At 39.2% G+C, this 17,453-nt stretch overlaps 1 protein-coding gene across 1 annotated transcript in view; it reads right to left on the reverse strand.

The window, feature by feature from the left end:
* LOC111144952 (DNA replication helicase/nuclease 2) overlaps nucleotides 1-17,453 on the reverse strand; it is a 52,804-nt gene that overhangs the window by 22,625 nt on the left and 12,726 nt on the right. The window contains exons 6-9 of the mRNA XM_022499573.1: nucleotides 9,457-9,676; nucleotides 5,997-6,114; nucleotides 4,457-4,622; nucleotides 1,985-2,179 (exon numbers count right to left, since the gene is read on the reverse strand). Of these exons, the coding sequence (XP_022355281.1) occupies nucleotides 1,985-2,179; nucleotides 4,457-4,622; nucleotides 5,997-6,114; nucleotides 9,457-9,676 (699 nt within the window). The remainder of the gene's footprint in view (nucleotides 1-1,984; nucleotides 2,180-4,456; nucleotides 4,623-5,996; nucleotides 6,115-9,456; nucleotides 9,677-17,453) is intronic.

The raw sequence follows: 17,453 nt of genomic DNA on the forward strand, positions 1-17,453 counted from the left end.
AAAGAAAGAGAGAAAGCTCCCATTTACATCATATATATAAATACTATATTAGCATTTTTCCACAATTTACTTGTTCATCTGGCCCCTGAAAGTCATAACGCTGACTCATTCATTTTTACATTTTCCACAATCTACATTAAAGTGTTAGAAATGCTGAGCTAACATTCTATTAGTTTAAAAATAATCTCTCGTCAAAAGACCTCTTGACGAGTGCTAGGTAGCCCATCCCTTCTTGCAGCCACAGGCTGGGATCTCTGAACAACATGTGAATCAGTACTTTGAACTCTGAATGACATCCCTACTTCCTATGCTGATACACGTAACAATGAGGAAGACAAATGGTAATACTTTTCCTGAACTTGATGTTCTTTAGTATTTACAAGAGGATTTATAATCACTGTTATTAAAATAATAGCAAGCAAACTGATCATTCCAATGCTTCCAAGAAGCAAGTTTTAAGCATTTACAATTTCTCAGGTACAACTGTTAAATACAGCTTTGGAAGCTTGTTGGCATGTACACTTGACCTATTCACTGTGCTGACATGGTCTATCAAAAACAACGTAAATTTTATCCACTGTAATGATTCCTTGTATTAAAATTTACTGTTAAGGAAATAATGATCCAATTATTTCTAAAGTCACATTAAAATTGATATTCATTCTAAAAGTTATAAATAAGTAGATCAAAAACAATGGAATACTACATAAAGAAAAATATTCTGCGAAGATATACAGAATTACTTCTTTATAAACAACTTGTAAAAAAATAGAGCTCTACAGGAAACAGACTGAGGGCTGCTGGAGGGGAGGTGGGTAGAGTGATGGGGTAACTGGGTGATGAGCATTAAGGAAGGCACTATAAGGTGTTGTACACAATGACTCACTAAACTCTACCCCTGAAACTAAAAAATAAAAAAACTTAAAAAAATTTTTATAATAAAAAATAGATCTGACCACCTTTAGAAAATTTGAATCTGGGCACCTGGGTGGCTCAGTGGGTTGAGCCTCTGCCTTCGGCTCAGGTCATGATCCCAGGGTCCTGGAATCAAGCCCCACATCAGTTTCTCTGCTCAGCGGGGAGCCTGCTTACCCTGCCCCCTCTCTGCCTGCTTGTGATCTCTGTCAAATCAATAAATAAAATCTTAAAAAAAAAAAAAAAGAAAATTTGAATCTGTATCAAAACTTACTGAAAAATAAACTTTTTAAAGACTAGTATTTAAATATTAAGTAAAATGTCATTAATTTGTACACTACTACTATGTTAAAATTCACCTTATATTAAACTCTATGCTTTTTTCACTGATGAAAAAGGAGTAAAACTTTTTATTTTTTTATTTTTATTTTTTAAGATTTTTTATTTATTTATTTGACAGAGAGAGAGAGATCACAAGTAGGCAGAGAGGCAGGCAGAGAGAGAGGGGGAAGCAGGCTCTCTGCTGAGCAGAGAGTCCAAGGTGGGGCCCGATCCCAGGACCCCAAGATCATGACCTGAGCCGAAGGCAGAGGCTTAACCCACTGAACCACCCAGGTACCCCAAAAGGACTAAGAATTTTCAAAATAAGATTTCTCAAGGGGTGCCTGGGTGGCTCAGTCATTAGGCATCTGCCTTCGGCTCAGGTCATGATCCCAGGGTCCTGGGATCGAGCCCTGCATCGGGTTCCCTGCTCAGTGGGGAACTTGCTTCTCCCTCTCCCACTCCTTCTGCTTGTGTTGCCTCTCTCGCTGTGTCTCTATCAAATAAATAAATAAAATCTTTAAAAAAAAAAAAAAGATTTCTCAAGACATATTTAACCTACTGAAAATAAGAATAGTGCTCTACTTAGAAACAATTCCTTGACAACCATCTACAGTTGGCATGAATATATGAAATTGCACAGCTCTAACATGATATCATGTATCCTGTATTTTTCATGAATTCCAGATACCATCCCATTAGGTAATCCAAATTACTGAAGTTTTACTGTATTAGATAGACCACTTACAATTCTGAAGCAGGCATTAACCAAATATGTTGGTGATTCTTTTTATTATCCTTTGACTGTGACTCCAGGGTTAACATTAGACACCAAAGGCTGAAATACTCTAAGTGTGTAAGCTTTAGATGTTGGGTTTCTTCTTTTATTTTGGGCAGCATGCCAACTGGGACTGAACTGTCATCCATCCGTTGTTCCACTGCTCTAGAGAGATGTACATAAAGCATTTTACTGGCTGGCTATAAAAATGAGGTTATTTCTAAAATAAGCAACATATATGATGATCACTATACCTTATAACCACAGGTCCTAATTTTCTTTAAAATCATTTCAACATTTTATAAGCCAAATGGCTTTTTACAAAGCAAAATGCTTAAGAAACCCAGTATAGTATTATTTTGCCCTTAAGGACTACAACCTAATACCTACTTAAGTTTGGTATACTCTAATTTTCATTACTATAATAGTATCAAGTCTCGGCTTTTTGTACAACTGCACTTCTCAAAATCACAATTTGCGTACATCCATCTCTATAACATTAAGAAAGTCAACACGAAAAACATGGAAAACTGGGGCGCCTGGGTGGCTGTCACTAAGCGTCTGCCTTCAGCTCAGGTCAGGATCCCAGGGTCCTGGGATTGAGCCCTACCTCGGGCTCCCTGCTCAGTGGGAGGTCTGCTTCTCCCTCTCTCACTCCCCCTGCTTCTCCCTCTCTCACTCCCCCTGCTTGTGTTCCCTCTCTCACTCTCTCTCTCTCTGTCCAACAGATAAATATTTTTTTAAAAAAATGGAGAGGGGCGCCTGGGATTCCAGGGTCCTGGGATCAAGCCCCACATCGGGCTCTCTGCTCAGCGGGGAGCCTGCTTCCCTCTCTCTCTCTGCCTGCCTCTCTGCTACTTGTGATCTCTGTCAAATACATAAATAAAATCTTTTTTTAAAAAAGTCTTTAAAAAATGGAGAATTATATGGAGTACCAATTGTGCTTAATATTAACTTCTGAATTTTTATATAAAAACAATTATAAGATAGCATACAAAACATAGAGAATAAGATTTTCAAAAAAAATGTGCTTGTGCTACAGGTCCAAGCTTCCCAAAGCTCATTGTCCTCTGCGTTAAGAAATCATTTATTTGATATAATACTTTGAAAAGTCCTTTATGGGAATTTTTAGGCTGAACTGGAAATTTTAGTCTTGATTTGATCTTGTTTCCTACTCTGTATTTACATCTAACTACTTTTTTGTGTCTTTCAAAACTTTCACTGGCTGATGAAGGTATAAATACAAATGACTGGTCTTAAGACAGCTAATAAACTTCCCATATGTAGAAAAATAGACATATAGGCATCTGGCTGGCTCAGTCAGTGGAGCATTCAACTCTTGATCTTGGGATTGTAAGTTAGAGTCCCATGTTGGGTGTAGAGATCACTTAAAAAAAAAAAAAATCTTGGGGCACCTGGGCAGCTCAGTCAGTTAAGCATCTGTCTTTAGTTCAGGTCATGATCACAGGGTTCCTGGATCGAGACCAGTGTTGGGCTCCCTACTCAACAAGGAGTCTGTTTCTCCTTCTCCCTCTGCCACTTCCCCAGGTCATGTTCTCCCCACCCTGTGTCAAATAAATAAGTAAAATAATGGGGAAAAAATTTGTGTAATATCTAAAATTCCTGGGGCACCTGGGTGGCTCAGTCATTAAGCACCTGCCTTTAGCTCAGGTCATGATCCCAGGGGCCCTAATTGAGCCCCACATTTGGCTCCCTACTTAGCGGGAAGTCTGCTTCTCCCTCTAACCCTCCCTCCTCTCATGCTCTCACTCTCTTTCTCAAATAAATAAAATCTTTAAAAACAACAACAAAAAAGTCGTATAACATTAAAATTTCCTGGGGCACCTGGGTGGCTCAGTCAATTAAGCATCTGCCTTCGGCCCAGGTCATGATCCAAGTGTCCTCGGATCAGTCCCGCATCAGGCTCCATGCTCAGCAGGGAGTCTGCTATTCCCTCTGCCTGCTGCTCCCCCAGCTTGTGCTCCTCTCTCTGACAAATTAAAGAAAAAAAATCTTAAGTTTTTTTAAGTTATCTCTACACTCTACATGGGGTTCAAACTTAAAACCCTGAGATCAAAACACATGCTCCCCTAAATGAACCTGCCAGATCCCCCTTCTTAACAGAAGATTACCCCTTCTTAACCAGATTCCATTAAGTCCTAAAAGTATTTCATTTCCCCAGAAACTATCTGCAGCAAGATTAAAATAACCACTTTTGAAAGAAGTTTAAAAGCATTCTATTATTCCCCAAGGAAAGAGGCTGGTTACAAAACATGAACTGTCGTTTGTTTTTTTCTATTCCCTTCATTTTAGAAATACTACCCATGAAGAAAAATCACTAAAATGAAATCATCAGTTACAGATCAGACAACAAAGTTAAATCATTTTGAGCTAAGTAAATACTTAACTGGAATTAATACTTTGGGAAGAAAATGTTTTTACCTGCTATAAAGAGCACAGTTGCCAATTTGTGAACAATATTTACAAGTTTGCTGGTCCTCAATTATTTGTGGTAAAGGAGCAAGCTTTGTCTTCTCCTTTTCAATAGCAGATTTACTAATACGGTGAAACAAAGAGAATGCCATCTGGTTTCTTAGCTTTAATAATTCTATGGAACAAAAAGGTAGGTGTGTGTTTAAGAATTAAGTTTATTTATATATCTTTCTCTTGTAAAACTTTCAGATTTAAAAACACAAAATGAACAACACTCTTATTTCCTATTACACTAGAATAACTGTTAACACTTTGGTGTATATTAAAAAAAAACCTTTTGGTATATATTTGCTTAAATTTTTGTTCACTTCGTAAGTTCTTTTTCTTTATTATTAACATATAATGTATTATTTGTTTCAGGGGTACAGAAATGTGATTCATCAGTCTTACACAATTCACAGCGCTAACCACAAAACATACCCTCCCCAGTGTCCATAACCCAGTCACCCTACCCTTCCCCCACATCACTCCAGCAACCCTGTTTAAAGTCTAAGGTTAAAAGTCTATTATGGTTTGTGTTCCTCTCTGGTTTCATCTTATTTCATGTTTTCCTCTCTTCACCTATGATCCTCTGCCTTGTTTCTTAAATTGTGCATATGAATGAGATCATATCTTTCTAATTGACTTATTTCACTTAGCATAATACCCTCTAGTTCCATCCAGGTTGATGCAAATTTTTTGATGGCTGCAGAGTATTCCATTATATATACAGATCACATCTTCTTTATCCATTCATGTGTTGATGGACACCTAGGCTCTTTTCATAGTTTGGCTATTGTGGACATTACTGCTATAAACATCGGGGTGCATGTGCCCCTTTGGGTCACTTCATAAGTTCTTTGAAACAGTCATATATATATCTCATAACTAGTAAATATTGTGAAGTTGATTTTTTAGCTAAATGGTAAGGATAAATATAGCTATCTAGAGTGTCTCAAGGAAGTTTAAATAAATTTTGTATAATAAAAATTCATATAATAAAAATAAAACCTTTCAAAAAATATTAAAGTTGTTTTCAAATATACAGTATATTGTTAAAATTCCTTTTTAAAATATACTACAACTGGGGCGCCTGGGTGGCTCAGTGGGTTAAGCCACTGCCTTTGGCTCAGGTCATGATCTCAGGGTCCTGGGATCGAGTCCCGCATCGGGCTCTCTGCTCAGCCAAGAGCCTGCTTCTCTCTCTCTCTCTCCTATTCTCTCTCTGTCTGCCTCTCTGCCTACTTGTGATCTCTGTCAAATAAATAAATAAAATATTAAAAAAAAAAAAAGAAGTTTAGTTATAAAAAAAAATACTACAACTAAAAATAAATAAATAAGGAAGCAAGCAAATAAATAAATAAAACCACAACTATATATTATAACCTGTATTAGGCCTAGCAAGTACAGTGAATGATTTTTCAGGTATATATACAGATGACCAAAGGTTAAAGGAAAAAAAAGAAACAATCAACAGCCAGAGAAGTAACTGGAGAAAGAACAACTCAACCTCTTTTATCAAGATGGTTGGCAGGCACAGGGTACATGTGGCCAGTCTTGAGGTAAAGGAGCAGGCCGGCCTCTGGATCAGCTCTCCTCTCTTGGCTCAGCAGTGTGTACAGAACAAGCTGTGAAAACATTGTACATTTTGTCAAATAAAAGTTTAACTTTCATATGTCCATGCATGTTTAGCAATCAACACATACTGTAACTTTAAAATAAAAAAATCAGGGGCGCCTGGGTGGCTCAGTGGGTTAAGCCGCTGCCTTCGGCTCAGGTCATGATCTCAGAGTCCTGGGATCGAGCCCCGCATCGGGCTCTCTGCTCAGCAGGGAGCCTGCTTCCTCCTCTCTCTGCCTGCCTCTCTGCCTGCTTGTGATCTCTATCAAATAAATAAATAAAAATCTTAAAAAAAAAAAAAAAGATCAGGGAGCCTGGGTGCCTCAGTCAGTTGAGCAACCAACTATGGGTTTCAACTCAGGTCATGATCTCGTGGGTTGTGGGATCCAGCCTCACAAACAGCTCCTTGCTCAGCAGATAGTCTGCTTGAAAGATTCTCTCCTGGGGTCCCTGGGTGGCTCAGTTGTTAAGTGTCTGCCTTTAGCTCAGGTCATGATCCTGGGGTCCTGGGATCGAGTCTGGCATCGGGCTCCCTGCTCAGCGGGAAGCCTGCTTCTCCCTCTCCCACTCCCCCTGCGTGTGTTCCCTCCCTTGCTGTGTCTCTCTTCATCAAATAAATAAATAAAATCTTTAAAAAAAGAAAGATTCTCTCCCTCTGCAACCTCCACTGCATGCACACACAATAAATTAAAAAATCAAAAGGTCCATTAAACTATTTCCATTTTGAAAATAACATTAGGCAAATTAATAAAGATAACACAATAATTCAATGTCAAATATTGAACTTCTACAACACAAACACTTGTCTGTGCTTCCAGTTTTACACAATAAAGAAATACATAGAGGGATGCTTGGGTGGCTCAGTCAGTTAAGTGCCTGCCTTTGGCCCAGATCTTAATCCCAGGGTCCCGGTATTGAGCCCCACATCAGGCTCCCTCCTCAGTGGGTAGTCTGCTAATCCCTCTCTCTCTGCCCCTTCTCTGCTTGTGTTCTTTGTGTCATTCTCTCTCTCTCAAATAAGTAAATATTTTTTAAAAAATACATAGAACTGGGGTGCCTGGGTGGCTCAGTGGGTTAAAGCCCCTGCCTTTGGCTTGGTCATGATGCCAGGGTCCTGGGATCAAGCCCTGCCTCAGGCTCTCTGCTCAGCGGGGAGCCTGCTTCCTCCTCTCTCACTCTCTGCCTCTCTGGCTACTTATGATCTCTCTCTCTGTCAAATAAATAAAATCTTTAAAAAAAAAACATGGAATTTTTCTTAGACAGTAAATATTAAGGTTTCCAATAAATTAGAGAGGGAAATTAGCCAAATTATATTTTACATTCTGAAGTTAACAGTCTTTAGACACTACTTTCCCTGTTTAAAATATGTGAACTAAAAAAATAAGTGAATTAAACACTAAAATTCACTAAATTAATTCACTAAATTAATTCACTAAAATAAGTGAATTAAACACTAAAATGCATATTATTCATGTCATAGTTACTAGGACAACTAAATGAGACTAACTCTACAAAGCTCACTGTTTTTTGCACAGCATGAATCATTATTAGCTGCTTTAAATTTATGCGGTACTCTCCAAAGAACCCATCTAAGACAAGTTAGAAACAGTTGGTTTACAATTCGTGAAACCACCTTAGCAACAATAGCAAGTCATTTAGTCATACACAACCTGCAAAGAAGCTAGTATGTTTTCCAGGACAAGATTAAAATGTTGAATGATTTATGTGTTTGTTTATTTTTTAGTAGGTTCCACACCCAGCCTGAAGCCCAGTGTGGAACCAGAACTCTCATCCATGAGATCAAGACCTGAGCTGAGATCAAGAGTTGGAAGCTTGGGAGGCATGGGTGGCTCAGCTGTTAAGCATCTGCCTTCAGCTCAGGTCATGATCCCAGTGTCCTGATGCATCCCTCCCCCAGTGCCCCAGCTCATGTTGTCTCGCTCTCCCAAATAAATAATACATAAATCATGAAATTCCAAAACACCAAGACCAGTCATTATAATTAACATACCTCGGTAGGAGGAAAGAAAGATTTATGTTACTTTACATCACTATAAATAATATAAATTTCAGATAATTTTGAAGGACAAGAAAAGATTGTTATGTTTACCAAAGAGAAGAAAAGATTAATAAGAACTTGAATTTAACATAATGGTAATAAGACATGGTTCTATATTTCATTTTATTTATTTATTTTTAAAAATATTTTATTTATTTATTTGACAGACAAAGATCACAAGTAGGCAGAGAGCGAGGAGGAAGCAGGCTCCCAGCTGAGCAGAGAGCCCGATCCCAGGACCCTGGGATCATGACCTGAGCCGAAGGCAGAGGCTTTAACCCACTGAGCCACCCAGGCACCCCTGTATTTCATTTTAGATAATAATCATTAAAATCAGATTAAGAGACAAAAATAAAAGAATGGATTTAGTCTGATTTGTGTGTGTGTGTGTGTGTTTTAAGATTTTATTTATTTATTTGACAGAGAGACACAGCGAGAGAGGGAACATAAGCAGGGAGAGTGAGAGAGGGAAAAGCAGGCTACCCTCTGAGCAGGGAGCCTGATGCAGGGCTCTATCCCAGGACCCTGGGATCATGACCTGAACCAAAGGCAGGCGCTTAAGGACTGAACCACCCAGGCACCCTAGACTGATGTTTTCTAAGAGTATCCTATGTTAGATGTTACATGAAAACAATAGTCCCATGTTAAACTAAGTTTAGAAAACAACAGGTTTAAACATACCTAAACCAAATCCATATTATTTTGATTTCTCAGAAACTTTAATAGGCTACCGTGCATCATTAAATTTCCAAATATATTTGGTTTCAGCAAATTTTATCACCAAAGACTTCTTTAGGAGTATCTGTTTAGACTAGTAGTTTGGCAACATAAACCTGGCAACACTGTCTTTTTTTTTTTTTTTTTTTAAGATTTTTTATTTATTCATTCGACAGAAAGAGATCACAAGTAGGCAGAGAGGCATACAGAGAGAGAGAGAGTAGGAAGCAGGCTCCCCACCAAGGAGAGAGCCCGATGTGGGGCTCGATCCCTGGACCCTGGGATCATGACCTGAGCCGAAGGCAGAGGCTTTAACCCTCTGAGCCACCCAGGCGCCCCCTGGCAACACTGTCTTATAAATTCAGCTGTTGTATTTCTTCACTAGAGAAAACTTTCGGCTAGCTGCGTATACATTTACAAACAATTTGAGTACTCTGGATACATCCCAAATTGAAAAGTACTATATGAAACTTAAATAAAAATTACCCAAATTGAACCAAAATATATAAAGCAGACCTACATTTTTCAGTGTACTAAATATTCAGATAATTTTCTTACTAAGACTTATACCTACCTGACTACGGTGTTCAATAGAATTTAATTCTTTGCCAGTTTTAAGTTCCAGTGGCATTATCTTATATTTCGTTTTACATCCTCGATGTATTTTCACACCAACCGTGACATCTATTTTGCCTTTCAATCCAAACCTAGGGGACCAAATGCTTTCTTCAATATCCAACGAGTTTATGACTTCAATATTACATGTTGAATTATTATTATTACCATCACTCGGCCTAAAAAACGAAACAGAAGAATACTTCCTTAGAACACTTTGCACTTTTCTCACATTCTGGCACTGACTCTATGACACACAGAGGATTGGGGGATGGGAGACCATCCACACACTTTTACAGAAGTGATTCTCAAAATGTGGTGCCTAGACGAGCATCATCAACATCACCTAGGAACTTCTAATAAAAGCAAATTCTCAGGCTCCACTCCAGACCTACTCATCAGAAGGTCTGCAGGTAAAACCCAGCAATTTGTTTTACAAACTCTGCAAGTGATTCTGATGCATGCTCAAGATTGAGAACCGTTGTCCAATGCCTCTAACTCACATAATTTAAGTCTTAATACTTACCATCTATACTTTTGAGTTCATTCCTACTATAATCTTCCTAACTCATATCTCCTCAGGCCTAGATTACTACAAGTATCACTATTTGGACCTAATGAAGCCACAAACCAGTATGAATATTCTGATATACAATTATTACACAGGTTAATAGAAAATGGCTTGCATGTGGTTGCACCCAAGGTAGCAAAAGCTGTGTTCCTTCACTGATACCATATTAAACTGTGTAAGAATGAGCTATCTTTCCCCATCATCCATGCGGTATGAAGCCTGATTATCAAACACTTTGCTCCTGCACTCCCCATAACAATCTTCAAAGGACATCATGTGCAGCTACAATTCCTCATTGTTTTCTTCACTTAAATGTTAAATGAATCCATTTCTGTCACTACCAATATTTAAAACTAAGTACTCAGCATTGTTTTGTTTTTTTTTTTTAAGATTTTTATTTATTTATTTGACAGAGAGAGAGAGATCACAAGTAGGCAGAGAGGCAGAGAGAGAAGGGGAAGCAGGCTCCCTGCTGAGCAAAGAGCCGGATGTGGGGCTCGATCCCAAGACCCTGAGATCATGACCTGAGCCAAAGGCAGGTGCTTAACCCACTGAGCCACCCAGGCACCCCTCGGCATTGTTTTTTATATTACAAAAGAAGTTCTGAGTCTACTATCCTAACTTAAATAACCAAGAGCACAGGAAGGAGAAAAATATATATATAAACATCAAAGGAATTAGGAAGTGAAAATAACTTTGAAAGCCTCCTACCTAAGGCTCTTATCTAAGATTTACTCATTTTCAGAACAGTAAATTATTCAGCAGGAGAAAAGTCAGATAGCACCAACTTTTATTAAACCTATTCTAGACTCAAAGCCAGATAAGATACAAAATCTAATAGAAATCTTACAAAAGGGCACCTGGGTGGCCCAGTGGGTTAAGCCTCTGCCTTCGGCTCAGGTCATGATTTCAGGGTCCCGGGATCGAGTCCCCCATTGGGCTCTCTGCTTGGCGGGGAGCCTGATTCCTCCTCTCTCTCTCTCTCTGCCTGCTTCTCTGCCTACTTGTGATCTCTGTCAAATAAATAAATTCTTTTTTTTTTTTTTTTTTTAAAGATTTTGTTTATTTGTCAGAGAGAGAGAGAGAGAGAAAGCAAGTACAGGCAGACAGAGTGGCAGGCAGAGGCAGAGGGAGAAGCAGGCTCCCTGCCGAGCAAGGAGCCCGAGGCGGGACTCGATCCCAGGACGCTGGGATCATGACCTGAGCCGAAGGCAGCTGCTCAACCAACTGAGCCACCCAGGCGTCCCAAATAAATAAATTCTTTAAAAAATAAAAAATAAATAAATAAATAAATCTTACACGAAAAGGATAAATTTTCTAGTAATAAAATATATTTTAGATCATAAAAATCGAGATTTGGGGTGCCTGGGTAGCTCAGTCAGTTGAGTCTCTGCCTTCAGCTCAGGTCATGATCCCAGGGTCCTTGGATCTGCCTGCGGCTCTGCCTACTTGTGTCCTCTCTCTGTCAAATAAATAAATAAAATCTTTAAAAATAAATGTTAATTAAATAAAATAAGAATTGAGATTTAGGGGCGCCTGGGTGGCTCAGTGGGTTAAGCCACTGCCTTCGGCTCAGGTCATGATCCCAGGGTCCTGGGATTGAGTCCCGCATCGGGCTCTCTGCTCAGCAGGAAGCCTGCTTCCCTCTCTCTCTCTCTCTCTCTCTCCCTCTCTCTGCCTGCCTCTCTACTTGTGATGTCTCTCTATCAAATAAATAAATAAAATCTTTAAAAAAAAAAAGAATTGAGACTTAAAAAGCTTAAGAATTCTATCAGAATACATGATTTAGTTGACTTTGATTTGCTAATTTCATGTTATTTAGATCAGCAACTACACCTTAACAAAGAAAAAATTTTTTTTCTAGAGAAAAAAATGACGTTTCAGTAATTTTTTTTTTACTGTTTCAGGTTAAAAATATAGTCTCCAGGAATATATTTATACTTCTGCAGTCTCTGAGGAAGACAACAGAGGAATTCAAAGAAGCTACAACTTATCCGTAATTTCTTTTTAATATTAAATTTTATTTTTTATCTTATCCGTAGTTTCTTAAATATTATTGTTTTCTTTCACCAAAATGTTATCTAATTGTGTTATATATTTAAATATGCTCCAATGAAATAAAGCAAACTTCATTATTCATAAAATATCACATGTATACTTAATAGAAGATAGATAATGAAACTTTTAACATTGCTACTAAAATTCATTCCCCTAGAAAATGGAAGTAATGTGATTTTGTTTTTTGTGTTTTATTTTATTTATTTATTTGACAGAGAGAGATCACAAGTAGGCAGAGAGGCAGGCAGAGAGAAAGGAAGAAGCAGGCTCCCTGCTGAGCACAGAGTACAACTTGGGGCCTGATCCCAGGACCTGAGATCACGGCCTGAGCCAAAGGCAGAGGCTTAACCCACTGAGCCACCCAGGCACCCCAGTAATGTGATTTTAGACCTAGGTCTGTGGAATAAATGACAGTATTTCAATTTTACTATGATTTTAACCAAATAATGCTGTAAAACTCCGATGGAGAATATGATACCGTAAAGATGAAGATTTACACTTACTACCTAATGGGTGAGAAAGCTTGTCTCCCTAAATGACCTTTAAAGGTCTCATTCTCTGTGCTAAAGTCTAAAAAAGATTTTTTTTTTTAAGATTTTATTTATTTGTTTAACAGAGAGAGACACCGTGACAGAGGGAACACAAGCAGGGGGAGTGGGAGAGGGAGAAGCAGGCTTTCCACTGAGCAGGGAGCCCGATGCGGGACTCAATCCCAGAACCCTGAGATCATGACCTGAGCTGAAGGCAGAAGCTTAACGACTGAGCCACCCAGGCACCCCAAGATTTTTTTTTTTAAGGTGGCTGTAAACTGCTGCAAAAATGACATAAGCTAAAATATAGAGGAGCTCTTCCTTCACAGACATAGAAGATTCCACTGGAAGTAACTGAAACAAAAAAAAGTTTTATACCAAGATACAGAGAGGAGGACACTGGGCTAGGAATCAAGAATTATTACTGTAGACTCAGCTCCACCACTGTTTTTTCACATAAAACCTGGAAAAGTCATACCACTCACTGGATCTCAGTTTCCTTATGTGAAACTAGGAGTTGACCTCAAAAATCCCTTTTAGGGATCTGAATCCCACACCTTCCCTTGCTTCCTATCAGGAAGGCTTGTTCCAGGCTACCTAATTCCTTACTGGTCCACCATAAGCCTCCCCAGCCTCCTTTGATGGATTCTACTACTCTCTCCCTCTTTCCTTACATAGCACACTCTTCCATACCTCTTGTTGCCCTACATGTTCTCTCTAAGCAATGCCCTCCAGGTATATGTTTTCAACTACCACCAGTAGAGAGTTCCTGGAGGGGTTTAGTCTCCCTGGAACACCAGGTCCTAGCACAATGCTGAGCAGATACTGCATGGAATACGTGTTTGCTAAATAGCTAAGCCCATGGGTCATTGAGAAAATGGCAGCTTAGCACCGCAAAAACAATGAATACATTTCAACCAAAAGAAAAAACATGCAGACAAAATGCTAAAACAAACAGTAAAATAAAAGCTAATATGTGAAACAACAAAGAAAAGGTATATCCACCACAACTCTAATTCTCAAGCAAATTTAAATGACTCCAAAATAAATAATAAGGAAGGAAAAGAGAGGTGCGTAGTGAGAGAGGGTAAATAAGGATAAAGAAATAATTAGGAACAACAGAAAACAAAAATTAAGTTTGTAATTATGATAGAAAATCAAGAGACTAGAATAACAGAAATACTACAAAACAATGAAACAAATTATGAGAAGAATGACTACTTAATAAACACTTCTGTTTATCACAGTGAAGACTAATGCACAGAGACCCACCCCCTATTCTAGACATAGGCAATTTGCTTCAAAGAAATAACAAAGAATGAAGCGTTTATAAATTTAACCCATTTATTACAGTTTTGTTTTTTTTTTTTTTTTAAGGAATGGAGCTACTGGTATATTTAAGACCACTTCAGAAAAAAGGAATATGAAAAATAAACCCAATTCTAACAGCACGATAAGCCTCATTTTTTTATTTTTTTTTATTTTTTTTTTTTTTAAGATTTTATTTATTTGTCAGAGAGAGAGAGGGAGAGAGAGCAAGCACAGGCAGACAGAATGGCAGGCACAGGCAGAGGAAGAAGCAAGCTCCCTGATGAGCAAGGAGCCCGATGTGGGACTCGATCCCAGGACGCTGGGATCATGACCTGAGCCGAAGGCAGCTGCTTAACCAACTGAGCCACCCAGGCGTCCCAAGCCTCATTTTTTTAAAATAACCATTATTAAAATAGATATCAAAATCCTGGCAACTGATTATGGTGATGGTTACACAACTCTACAAATATACTGAAAGTCCCTGAATTGTAAATAATAATAAAAGAAATAAAAACAATTAAAATCCAGATACGGGGGCTCCTGGGTGGCTCAGTGGGTTAAGCCTCTGCCTTCAGCTCAGGTCATGATCTCGGGGTCCTGACGTCGAGCCCCACGTCGGGCTCTCTGCTCAACGGAGAGCCTGCTTCCCCTTCTCTCTACCTGCTTCTCTGCCTACTTGTGACCTCTCTCTCTGTCAAATAAAAAAAAACAAAATCTTTAAAAAAAAAATTAAAAAGGGGCGCCTGGGTGGCTCAGTGGATTAAAGCCTCTGCCTTCAGCTCAGGTCATGATCTCAGGGTCCTGGGATCGAGTCCCGCTTCAGGCTCTCTGCTAAGCAGGGAGCCTGCTTCCTCCCCTCTCTCTCTCTCTGCCTGCCTCTCTGCCTACTTGTGATCTCTGTCAAATAAATAAATAAAATCTTTAAAAAAATTAAAAATAAAAATAAAAATAAATAAAATCCAGATACAGGACATTTAAACATTGCTAACAACCTTCTAAAATGATTACAAAATTCTCAGAGAACTTTAGCACTATGTAAAAGGTTGTAAAATTTCCAAATATCTTTGATGAAGTAGTCCACTTGAGATTTTAACGCCAAGAAATAAGTGTCCCATAGGTCAACCCTTCCACTTGTGTACTCTCATTCCTTCTGCCATGCTCAACACATAGCTGACCTTTCCCATCTCTCATGATGAATTCTGCCCTCTCAGTGGAATTCTCCCCATGAGCACATGAACACATTATAGCTCCCATCTTCAAAACAACAAAGCTCTCTTAGCCCCCACATAAGCCTCTGGCTACCATTTCATTTCTATGTGCCCCTCACTATAGCTGCCTAACTCCCTGTCTCCAAATCCTCCTCTACCATTCTCTCTTGACGTCCTTCTCATCACATTTTCTGCCCTGGAATCACTACTGACTTTTCCTTCCCTCACACTCCACATCCAATCCAAAACTATCCGTTCTACCACTAAAGTCTGACTGAAGTCCAACTGATTCTCATCACTTCCACACTTGCACTGTCTCAGCCACCAACATCCTCATTTGGGTTCTTTTAAGAGCCTCCAACTTAGTCTCTCTACCTCTGCCCTTATCCTACAACGCAGTCTCAAAAGAGCAGCCAGAATGATCCTTTTAAAAGTAAATCTGTCAGGCTCCCGACTCGGGAGGGAGTCTGCTTCTCCCTCTGACCTCTTTCCTCTCATGCTCTCTCTCTCTCTCTCTCTCAAATAAATAAATAAAATCTTAAAAAAAAAAAAAGTAAATCTGATGGGGGTGCCTAGCTGGCTCAGTAAGAAGAGCAACTCTTGATCTCGGGGTCAAGAGTTCAAGCTCCATGCTGGGTGGAGAGGTCACTTAAATAAAAAAACATATAAAAATAAAGTAAATCTGGAGGCACCTGGGTGGCTCAGTTGGTTAAGTGTCTGCCTTCGGCTCAGGTCATGATCTCAGGGTCCTGGGATCGAGTCCTACATCAGGCTCCCTGCTCAGCAGGGAGCATGCTTCTCCCTTTCTCCACTACCCACTTGTGTTCTCTTATTCTCTCTCTCAAATAAATAAATAAAATCTTTTTAAAAAATGAAGTAAATCTGATCAATGCGCACAGAGAGGTTAAGTTACAGAGCTAAATTGCGGCAAAACTGGGATTCACATCCAGGTTCAGCGTAGGTCTCTCTGAACCACAGAGAACTTTAAACAACAAACTGGTCCAAAGAACTAACGGTTCCTAAGTTTCTGATGCACAAATCTTAAACAAGTTTTTCAGATCACAAAGTGTCCTGCGATAAAATAGTAAGAATACTGAGAAAAGGTAAGAAAATTTATATAAATGGAAGCTGTGCCTCTTTAAGGAAAAAGAAAATGTTGATAAGGGGGAGTGGTGGGGAGCAGGAAATTATATCAAAACCCTCTGTGCAAGCAAGCTCTCCAGTGGCCTCTTATCTAATCAGAACAGCAGCCAGAGTCCTGACATGGCTTACAAGGCCCCAGGAAAGCTACTTCTGTTCCTTCCCTCCTTGCTCTGCCCCCACCACACTGGCAGGTGTCATCACCCTGAGGGGCTCTGCCTGGAACACTCTTCCCGCAGAGAGCTGTTCGGCTACCTCCTTCATCTCCTTCAGGCTTCATCTCCATGTCATCTTATTGGAGAGGCCTTTCACGACCATTCACTGGAAATAATATGTCCACCACCACTACCACCAACTCCACATTCCTTCTTATGTTGTTCTACCCTGCATTTATCACAGTCTGTTGTTTACTTGTTCAGTACTATAGAAACATCATGAAGTCAGCTGCTTCCCCCCAACACCCATGATAATCCCAGCACCTAGAACATTACCTGGCACATATTAGGCACTAGAGAAACACTTGCTGAATGAGTAAACAATGAAAGAGGAAAAAAATGTATGATTTAAACTTACACGAATGCTTCTTTAAGGGAAAAAAACCAATAAACTGCCAAATGCCAAAATGAGTTAAATGCTTCAATACAGTATTTAAACATAGAGCACAAATCCACAGGACAATCAGCATGTGACAGTCCATATAGGATAGTAATAGAAATACATACAAATTACAATCCCGAGAAGATCTATAAATTGGTTATTTTATTTAAAAAACATACTGACAGGGGCACCTGGCTGGCTCAGTCAGTAGAGAATGAGACTCTTGATCTTTGGGTTATAAGTTCAAGTCCTACGTTGGGTATAGAGATTACTTTAAAAAAAAAAAAATCTTTTTTTTTTTTTTTTAAGATTTTATTTATTTATTTGACAGAGAGAGAGAGAGAGAGATCACAAGTAGGCAGAGAGGCAGGCAGAGAGAGAGGGGGAAGCAGGCTCCCCGCTGAGCAGAGAGCCCGATGCGGGGCTCGATCCCAGGACCCTGAGATCATGACCTGGGCTGAAGGCAGAGGCTTAACCCACTGAGCCACCCAAGCGCCCCTAAAATAAAAAAAAAAATCTTAAAAAAACAAACTGATATACA

The sequence above is a fragment of the Enhydra lutris genome, unplaced genomic scaffold (assembly GCF_002288905.1).
Source record: "Enhydra lutris kenyoni isolate GAN:26980312 unplaced genomic scaffold, ASM228890v2 scaffoldscaffold12, whole genome shotgun sequence".
Taxonomy (NCBI): Eukaryota; Metazoa; Chordata; class Mammalia; order Carnivora; family Mustelidae; genus Enhydra; species Enhydra lutris.